This window comes from Myotis brandtii, unplaced genomic scaffold (genome assembly GCF_000412655.1).
Source record: "Myotis brandtii unplaced genomic scaffold, ASM41265v1 scaffold149, whole genome shotgun sequence".
Lineage (NCBI taxonomy): Eukaryota > Metazoa > Chordata > Mammalia > Chiroptera > Vespertilionidae > Myotis > Myotis brandtii.
Window position 1 is genome coordinate 704,046 of NW_005355385.1, and position 10,688 is coordinate 714,733.

Genomic DNA, 10,688 nt, shown 5'->3' on the forward strand with positions numbered 1-10,688 from the left:
CCGCCCCTACCGGCTTATACCCAATCTTTACACAGATCTTTGCTTATTAAAAAAGATGGAAACCTCTTTGAAAATATAAACTATTACATAAAACATAAGGAAATAAAGCCAATGCCCTAGCCAGTTTGGCTCCGTGAACAGAGCAGACCCAAGGATCCCGGGTTTGATTCCGGTCAAGGGCACATGTCTGGGTTGGGGCTCGGTCCAATGTGCAGGAGGCAGCCAATGATTCCCTCTCATCACTGATGTTTCTCTCTCTCTCTTCCTCTCCCTTCCTCTCTAAAATCAATATATATTTTTTAAAAAAGGAAGTAAGGCCAATATGAAAAAAAAAGGGTCACATGAAACACCCAGAAATATAACCATTTCTGTATAAGCTTGGCAAAATCTTCCTAATTTTGATTTAGAAAGCAATAATGTTGAATAAATTTAAAATACAACAGGATCAGACAAATTCATTAATACCTTTATTCTATCTTTCTGGAAAACTAATAAACTTCCTAGATAGAAAAATGATATTTTCCATATAATTAAGCAAAATGCAAATTATATCTCAACTAAAACTACAAAAATAATAAAATGTTATGATTTTTCCTTTAGCTCACTAAAGAATCCTATGATCGAAATAATGAGAAAGAAAAAATTAGAGGACTTTGTCCAACTACATACCTCTACCTCAACCAGTTGTTTGACTTTAAAGGAATCTCTGGTAATTAGGTATAGCATCTCTCTAGGATGTTAAGCCTTTTTTTGAAAAAGCTCCTAAATGAAGTATGGGATCAAGTGAACTAGAGCAAACTCAAGAAATTTAAAGCATTTTTCTCTCCTCACATTAATAACCATAAATAGAACTAGTTGTCTTGCAAGGACGAGTAGCTCAATCTAGATTTTAAAAGACTGTACATCTTCCAATACGATGAGTACCTCAATAGCAAATAGCAAAGCCTCTAAGTGGTTAAGAAAGAAAGATAGATAGAAATAGATATAGATATAGATATAGATATAGATATAGATATAGATATAAATTTCACTGCCCTGGCCAAGTGGCTCAGTTGGTTGGAGCGTTGTCCTGCACACCAAAAGGTTGCAGGTTTGATCTTCGGTCAGGTTATATACAGGATGCAAGTGATCAATGTTTCCCTCTCACATCAATGTTCCTCTCTCTCTAAAAACCCTTGGGTGAGGATTTTAAAAAATTAATTATTTTTAAAATAATTTTAGAAGGGGGAGGGAAGAGAGAGAGAGAAATATCCATTTGTTGTTGCACTTATTTATGCATTCATTGTTTGATTGTTTTATGAGCTCTGTCCAGGATGAAACCCACAACCTTGGATATTGGGATGATGCTCTAATCCAGAGGTCCTCAAACTACGGCCCGCGGGCCACATGCAAATACAAATATTGTATTTGTTTCCGTTTTGTTTTTTTACTTCAAAATAAGATATGTGCAGTGTGCATAGGAATTTGTTCATAGTTTTTTTTAAAACTATAGTCCGGTCCTCCAATGGTCTGAGGGACAGTGAACTGGCCCCCTGTTTAAAAAGTTTGAGGACCCCTGCTCTAATCAACTGTGCTACCCAGCCAAGGAAAAAGTTTTTTTAATGGAATATTGAGCTAGGGCGAGGAAATGGGATAATTCTTCCTTATTGCTTTGGTAGAAAAAAGTGTCTGGAAAGGCCCTGCAGAGAAGCTCCCTAAAGCAGCCAGGTGTTTATATGAATCTATTTTAAATCCTCTCTCACATATATAATTTCTACCTTTAGTAATGGCATTTATGACAACTGAATGTTTATATAGAATATACCCTCTTTGTTATTGGAGCCATTATTGTAAATAGGAAAGTTTATGATAATAAGTTGTTTTGACTCTAAATATTATTTTAGTTTTGGCAGTGATATCCTCTTATGAAGACCAATATTAATACTTTATTCATCTGTCAATAGTGAAGGAAGCTCTCGAGGCAAAGAATCAGTCAAAATGGTTATTACCATCACCAAGTTCAGGCATTTCATTATTAAGAAAGTCCCTCAGGTCCTTACCATGAACCCACTTCCAATAAATGTGGTTACTTGCTTTGTAATCCACAGTATATATCAGGCAGGGCAAGTACATGGACACACACACAAGAAATGACAGATTGACAATGAAGAGACAGAACAAAAGCAAAAATACAAACAAACGAAAACCTTCATAATACATAGCATAAAGACCTTTTGGTATATGTTTAGTTACTGATATTAACAGATTTTTAGGGTATCAGTACAATTATGGATATTCATAATGATACTTGAGTAATCAAGAAAGGGTTAAATTGTGTTCAACACAGTACAAGGAGGTAGGAAATTTTCCATTGAATGATGAATTTTAGTTATGTAGAAAATTAAGTTATGTGGAATACTGCATTCCAAATGATACCAGACAAATAAACTGGTATTCAATATTAACATAAACATTCAATAAAGTTAATTCCTGCAACTAATATTCATCACACTCAGTATTAGCTTTTGTAAAAAAAAAAAAAAAAAAAAAAAAGGAAAAAGAAATGATACTGAGATGCCAACTTTTAATCGTATATTTCCTTTAGAACGCTATGTGGCCATTTAAGTGGTTGGGATAAGCTGTTCATGAAAACCTTTTAGGCAGCCCATTCGTTGGTAATCTCAATAAGATTATCCCTACTAAGTACAATTCCAAGAACTTCTATTTCTTGAAGAACAGAAATCATATTTTAAAACTGATATGCAAATACCAGGAGTCATGGACAAGCTAAAAATTTAGAGACATGAAATCTAATCAATTAAAACCTACATGTCCCCAAGGACTAGAGTGCTAAGTATTTGTAATTTATAGTTTTTTTTTCACTCTTCTACTTGTTCCTGTGAAGGAAGGCAATATGCTTATACCTCATAATACCACATGGTAGTGAGGTAGATGGCTTCACAGAAAAACTCTAGGATGTGTGCAGAAGTCTTTTTCTCTTACAATACATGATATAAATAAGTACATAAATCAATTATGCTTAAAAAAAACCCCTAATTTATAATATGGGAACAAATTAAGATATATTATGTTTTACTAAAGTATAAAAACCAATTAGCAAATTAACTTAACAAAATTCTGTTTGGAGTCATAAAGTATAGAAAATAATAAACACTAAAATAAACAGCTTCTGCAAAAAACTGTAACACCCTGATTAAAATATTATTTATTACAGAACATCAGTCCTTTATGAGCATGTAACATCAAATATATTTTTGAAAACTTTGGCTGAGGAGAAAATAGTCTAATATAAATGTTGTTTGTGAAATATATCACAGAAGTAAATTTTAAAGCAACATTTGGTGTTCCATATCAAGAGAATGTCCATATACCAAAAGTGTATGTGTGTATATATGAAAATAAAAGATTCTAATAAGGGTATAAATAATTTTTAATGAAATACTTTCATAATATATATTTTTTGCATTCTCAGATTATACATTGAACATAATATTTTCTTGTTGATGACTATCATTATGAACATTATTCTGTTAGATTATAGCGATATTCTCAGGGGTATCACATGAGGGACTTCGGATATGCTTAAAGCTGTTTCACTTCTGTATTAAAATAATCTTGGAAGGTTGTAATTTTATGATACTTCAGTCTCCTCCCTTCAGAATGCTACCAATATGTCTTTTCTAAATAGCATATAAAATGACTACTATAAATCTGTTGATATAAAGCTTGCTATATCACTAACTTTATTTTATACATAATTCTAGATTAACAGGTTCTGAGCAAAGACCTAAAAAGGGCTTCATGACATTCCTAAGGGATAAAACAAAGGGATTTTTAAAAATGATGATTGATTTTCAAATTTGTGAAATAACTGAACTATGAATGCCAGTTAAATAGGTAGTACTGATTAAATAAATGAGTGTTTTACCAAGTATTGAGTGAATAAATATAATGCCCCTATACTCTATTCTCAAGAACAATATGAAATAAGGATTAATTTAGAATTTAGAATATATAGTGAAAGTTAAAAGAAGACCTTTAGCTGGCAAAGATTCTTAAGACATTTTTAGGCATGTATCAAAAACATCTGGGGCAAGATTAAACAATTTACATCTGTTATTTATGTCACAGCTAATTAAAATTTTATGTTACTAAGCAATAAACTTCCATAGAAAGCACATAATTATTAAGAATATTTTCAAGGTAAGCATTACCCAAAAAACAACCAGTCAGACAACAACCAACCAGTATATTGGGAAATATCTAAAATTATTCCTGATATAAACCAGGCAAACAAAATTAATTTACTTGCTCTGGCACAATTTTTATCTATTAAAAATAAAAAGCAGACCACACAGGAGAAATAAAAGAAACAATGTTTCTATTGTTCATTGCAAATTTTTATGTCATCCAGGAGAACAAGATAAAAAAGGCTTTAGAAAAAAGAAGGAATAAATTTTTATGCTGACAATAATAGATAGAACTTTTGGATCAACACCTACCGATTTTTTTCTACTGTTTTCCAGATCTTTGAGTTCATTCTCGATTTTTGTGATTAAGTCCCTGAGTTCATCAAGATTAGTGCAAATAAGCTAAAATAAAACACAAAAACACAGCTTGATAACACATAATATAAAACACCCAAAATGTGGTAACAGAAGTTGTTTCAACACACACTGAATTCACAATTATTTGTAATAGCTAAAACCAAAGAAAGCTCTGCAGTTTATACTTTAAAATATATTTTTATGATGTATGAACTTCAGGCTTAGTATAAAAATAGCTGAAATTTCAACATCGGTGGTTTCACCCCTCTTCCCTATCCCTCAGTTTGCTTTAAAATACAGGTAACTTTAACATTCTTAACTTTCAGCCCAGAATGACAAAGATCTGGAAACTCACCCTAGATTTCACGGGTTACTGAATCACCTTTTAAGAAATACTTCACCAGGCAGTCTCCTAGTAGGTGAATAAATGCACCCCTGGAGAACTGTCATACCTTTGCTTTGGTTTGCTAACTACACAATTAAACAAGCGTTATTATTGGTGTTGGGATTGCAAATAAAGGACTTCAACTACATGTGATATATCCAAAGATAAAAATGAAATTAAGTACACATTCTTAATATGATCTTAGTAGTCCTTTAGTAAGACCATCTCTACACATTTCCTTTCATAATTGTGTGGCTCATTTTATTTTACTTGGTAATATTAAAAAATGGCCAAAATAATTGGTTTTTAATTATTAATAATCAAACTAGTTTGACTTAATTACTAAAGTTTTAAACTGTAAAGTGTCAGCAATAAATTAGTAACTACATTTTAGTTCTTGTAAAATTATACTGAGTTTTTCCAATTCGTTTAATATTCTTAACATTTTTCCTAAAATAATTTAAGCTCATATTTTAAAACAAAACTACAACCACCTACAGAGGAAAAGTTTTAGATTAATGAAGTCTCGCTGTAATGTTTATACTGTGTGATAATTTTAAAAATATACTATACTTATAAAGCTATTAATTCACTGATTTATCAGCCCTTGTTTATTCATTAATTTATGTGTAAGAATATTGTTTTCCTAAAAGGCATACTTTCTTTTAAAAGAAACAAATAAACAAAAATGACAAAAGGGAAAGTGTTACAGTAAGATCATTCCTAGTGACTAATAACTAAAATGGGAGACGAGGAGCCCCTTAAACTTCCTTTATTATTAGGCTGAATTATATGAAATTGCTGATATGCCTTTGATCTACAAAAATGGCAATATGGCTCAACCTAACAGACTAAGGAAAATTTATCACAGATATTATAAATTATAATTAGTATTAAAAAAACATTATTAGAAATAGCTACATAATTTCAAACTCACAGAACTGACAAAGCAGGTAAGATTATATAATTAAGTAACTCAAAAACAATTCCAGAGTAGAAAACAGTACATAATATATTAGCAGGACAGTACAACTAATATTTACTACAAACTACACATTCCCATTTGCCAGTCTAGAGTTATGGAAGAAATGCTGATAGTCAAGCAGTGGAGTGGTTAACCATGTAAGTGCCTCAAGAACGAAATTGTCTTCAATTTCTATTAAAGCCTAAGAACAATGTTGGCCTTACACCAGATTTTTATTGAGAATTCTAAACTTCCCACTATATAATCTGCTATTATGACTCTCATGTAAAATTTGCCCCACAGCTTACAGATGGTTGGTTAGACCCCTTTTCACTGAACTTGGTGTACTAGTTCATATCATAGCAAAGATTTCTAATTTGCACATATAGCAAAGCTCAGAAGAATTTTCACTTGCATCTTAGCTGTCTCATTTTACAAAAAAATAATATAGATTTTAGAAACTTATAATTACAATGAAAACATATATTCCTACAACTAAACATACCCTAAAAAAAGTAAAGATCTTTTAATTAACAATTAGCCATGAGGTCAACAAATATTTATATTCAATTTAAAGGAATAAATAACAGTTCTGAAGTCAAACCATGAATGATTTCCACAGTCCACGAGCTATATAAAATAACACTTTCAAGTGGCCTACCCAGTTATTTAGTTGTACTAAATCAGTGCTCCTCAAACTTTAATGTGCATAAGAATCACCCGGGAATCTTGTTAAAATGTGGTTTTTGATGAGGTCTGAGGTGGGACCTAGGATTCTGCATTTCTAACAAGTTCCCAGGTATGGTCTTCAGATCACACCTTTGAGCAGGAAGTTATTTAATGATTATGAATTACAAAACTGCATAGCTACTGAAACCTATGGTACTAAGGAGCTAATGAATATGAACATTCATAAAGATAAATTTCCAAACAGGGGATGGAATACTGAATTAAATGCACAATGAGAAGACAACTGTTTCTTAAAATAACTGACATGACTTTTAAACATAAATTTTGTTGAATTTGAGAGTCAAAAGTTTTAGCAATATTTACTTTTATATTATCTTAAAATGACTTAATATCTCCATAACAATTTATACCCTTTATCTATAATAATAAAAGCGTAATATGCTAACTAGACCATATGTCCTTCTGGATGACCTTCTGGAGGAAGCCACGGTGGCAGGGGGCAGAGGCAGAGGCAGCCACCGTGGCGGCAGGGGCCGAGGCAGAGGTGGTTGCCGCAGCGGACGCGGGCCGGGCCCCTTGCACGAATTTCGTGCACCAGGCCTCTAGTATATTAATACATACCTCTCTCTACATAAATTTGTATTATATACGTAACATATGGAAAATAGGGTCAAATTAAACTATTACAAATTCTTGTATAGGAATATAATTCTAATTTTGTTACTAATATTGAAAGAAAAAATAATTTGATTTATGCAACTGTTATAGTTCTTCTGATTTACAAAGTAAGGCATATGTGTGGCCTTTAAACTCAACTCAACTTCAAATGATGCTTTTAAAAATACAACCAATCCAATAACTAAAGTTCGCCTTAATAAGGAAAACAGATGCATTTCTTGAATGAAGCAAAACACCTTATTAAAACCTCTTTCTCATTACCTTGAATTTGAAAAACATATCTGAGGCTCAGGACCTCGGAGGGGCTGGGGGAAAGCTCCACAGCAGCTCAGATTACAGTTGGACTGCATTGCCAAGATTCATGACAGTTTTCTGTCACACTGCAGGGGTTACAAGAAGAGTTTTATCCCCCAAGAAAAACCTCTTTAAGGCAGTCCCAATCTCCCCTCAAGTTAATCTTTCACTTGATGCAATCCATGACACAGCCACAAGCTAAAGGGACCAAAATATGTAATTTGGTCCAAACGTTGGCCCAGGCTAAAAAGGTATATACATGCTAGTTAAAACTAATAGTTACTAACCTAAGATAACACACTGGTAGGGAAAACCACAGAACCTGGGATTCATCCTTCTTCTATTATACCATGTTTTTTAAAGGGTCTTTCTAAACAGAACAGAACAAAACAAAACAAAATCTAACAACTGGAAATGTATTATAGTTTTAGGATTTCATTTACTACATCTAACCTTTAATTCTATTAAATGGCAAATATTAAAAGGCCTGCTCTTCAACTCAAGCAGCAGGAATGTGTGTGTGTAGTAGAGGAGAAGTCCCATAGAGATCAAAAGAACCCCATTACCCCATCTCAGAAAAATTACAAAATAATTCATTCCTTACTTTATTACTACTTCAAGTTAGAAATTTTGCCCTTTGGGTTATAAACTCAGTAGGTTTGAGAGATATGTACTTTATATATTCCAAAAGGAGTAAGGTAGCATACAAAAATAACACAATATAGTAAATTATATTAAAAAGCAAAGGGATACAAGGCAGAAAAGTCAAAATGAACAGGTCCAAATGAAATGGATCATGTTCACTACCATTCTAATAAAACATTCCTATATAACTTACTATGAAAATTGTGAGCAAAACACTACACGCATGGTGTAAATTAAAAATTTATACTGTACTTAAGCTAAAATTGTATTAGTATCTGTTAAAACTGACAGGAAAATTCCTTCTCACTTCTTATGATCACCATACCAGCAATAACGAGTTCTTTAAAACTTGCAAATAAGAATATCTTGTGTGACGTAAAAAATAAATCTGATTAACGAGTTAAAATATTTTTTACTACTATATGATTAAAAACAGATGTTTCTCTCAATGTACTATGTATATTTAAAAATTAAAAGAATTTTAAGGTGTAAGTAAAAATCCATGCTGTTGAAAGTGAAACAAAAAACTGAAGTTGGAAATACTTATCTTAAGAGGTAGCAATTCAAAATAATAATGTAATCAAAAGATCCTTAACATAGTGAAGCACTTAAAACTCTAATTTTAATTTTGGTCCCAATTTGTTACATTAGGGCAGTACTTTATTTCATATTCCTTAGTTTCTTCATTGGTTAAATGGAGAAACATAGTTGTTGTTTTTTTAGAGGTATTAAGGTTCAGTGAGATGCTTACATTTTAAAACAATACTTTTACTTAAAGTCTTAGCTGGATTCTGAATTTCCTCTGCAAAGCAGCCTTTAGGATAAATGACATATTTTTGATTACCAATAAAAAGCGGAGTCATGGTAACTAAGGCTTTTAAGCTATTTTAAAAACTTGTTTTAAAATAAGTTTAAACTTATTTTGACTTGACACACTAAGGTTTTAAAACACTTTCTAAAAAATAAAATACTTTCTATGACTTTGTTATAATTATGTACAAAATGAGAATTCATATATAAGATTTATTTCTTAATTAAACAAATTAAAGTAAAAGGCTTTTGATAAAAATTAATTTTATTTAAATAAAGATATTTCCTAATTTTTTGCAACTATTTGACTAAAAAAAATTTGACAAGTTCCCCTATATGCCAAATGTATAACTCAACTTAACACTAAAGTAGGGCTAAGCATAAGTTTTTTCTTCTGGTTAAATATAATGATGCAAATAATATTACTTGGTTCTTTTCACTTTTCAAATTCTTATAAGCTTAATCGTTTGATTTCATGATTTATGAAACATGACCAAATCTAAGATTTCTTTCAAGGACTTAAGCAGCTGGAGAAAGTGGTAAAGGTCTAATAATACATGCTCTTGAGCCAATTCCTAATTGATTTTCCTACTCATAACACAGTATTTTTTTTTTCTGAAGCATATGGCATGTTTATTTGGAAAAAAAAAATAATACCAAGAGAGAAAATAGTAAGCTCTATCATTTAATCCTCACAACAACCCTTTGAGGTAGGTACTATTATTATCCATTGTACAGATGAAGAATTGAAATTACAAAGAGGTTCAGTAACTTTCCTAAGTTTCAGAGTTAATGGTAAAGTTGGCATTCAAACCCAAACAGCCTGGTTCCAGAATCCATATAATTAACCACTATGCAGAATACTGGTAAACTCACTGAATCAAGGATGAAACCCAGGAACTTTCATTTTTAATAAAGGCATCAGATTATTTTTATACTATCTAAAGTTTGAGAACCACTGACATCACTTAGGAAAAAGTGGCATAGATATGGTTAGTCCTTTTACAGTACACACAAAAGAATAAATCCAATCCACCATTTGAATATCTACAGTGTAAACTTTAAACGGGGATGGGATAATTATTTTCTTAAACTGAGGTATAGATATTAAGTAGGTATATAAATAAACCTGGATTCTTCTGGACACAAATAGGCAGACAAGTTTGATTTCTAGTTTAGTTGAGGTCAAAATAGGATTCACTTTAATTCATTAGGACTTACAAGAAGGCATTTTAGAATAAATACCATGAAGCAAATCTTCCAGCTAACCATTTCTATATAGCATTTTTATGTTTAATATTAGAAATGTGATACTTAAAACAACTTGGATAAAATAATTTGCAGAATCTGAGGTGTTAAGTGTCACAATGCTAGAATTTTTGTGAAGGAAATAAATTCACTTCTTTAGTAAATAATGATCAGTCTTCTTACATGTGGGGAACTTCCAAATAATTAAAAAAACAAACTTTACATAAAATTATTTTGAGGCAAAACTCTAACGAAGTTTACTACTGACTAATACTATCTACTACTCTTTGCTTATTTGAAGCAAATGACCTATTTCCTGGGAGACAGGTGTCAATTTCCTTTATGAATAATACCATGGTATTCAAATTGTAAACTAGGCATAAGAACTACTATTGTCATAGTCTATTTCCCATCTTTAGCCCCCCCC

The 10,688-nt window shown here is 31.6% G+C and overlaps 1 protein-coding gene across 4 annotated transcripts in view; it reads right to left on the bottom strand.

Moving 5' to 3' along the window:
- The window catches only part of KIAA2026 (KIAA2026 ortholog), an 83,050-nt gene that overhangs the window by 26,315 nt on the left and 46,047 nt on the right, over positions 1-10,688 (bottom strand). For 3 of the 4 annotated variants that reach the window (XM_014535704.1, XM_014535703.1, XM_014535702.1), the window contains exon 5: positions 4,503-4,592. The exons of the other annotated variant lie outside the window; for it this stretch is intronic. In XM_014535704.1, coding sequence (XP_014391190.1) covers positions 4,503-4,592 — 90 coding nt within the window. The remainder of the gene's footprint in view (positions 1-4,502; positions 4,593-10,688) is intronic. 4 annotated transcript variants of the gene reach the window in all.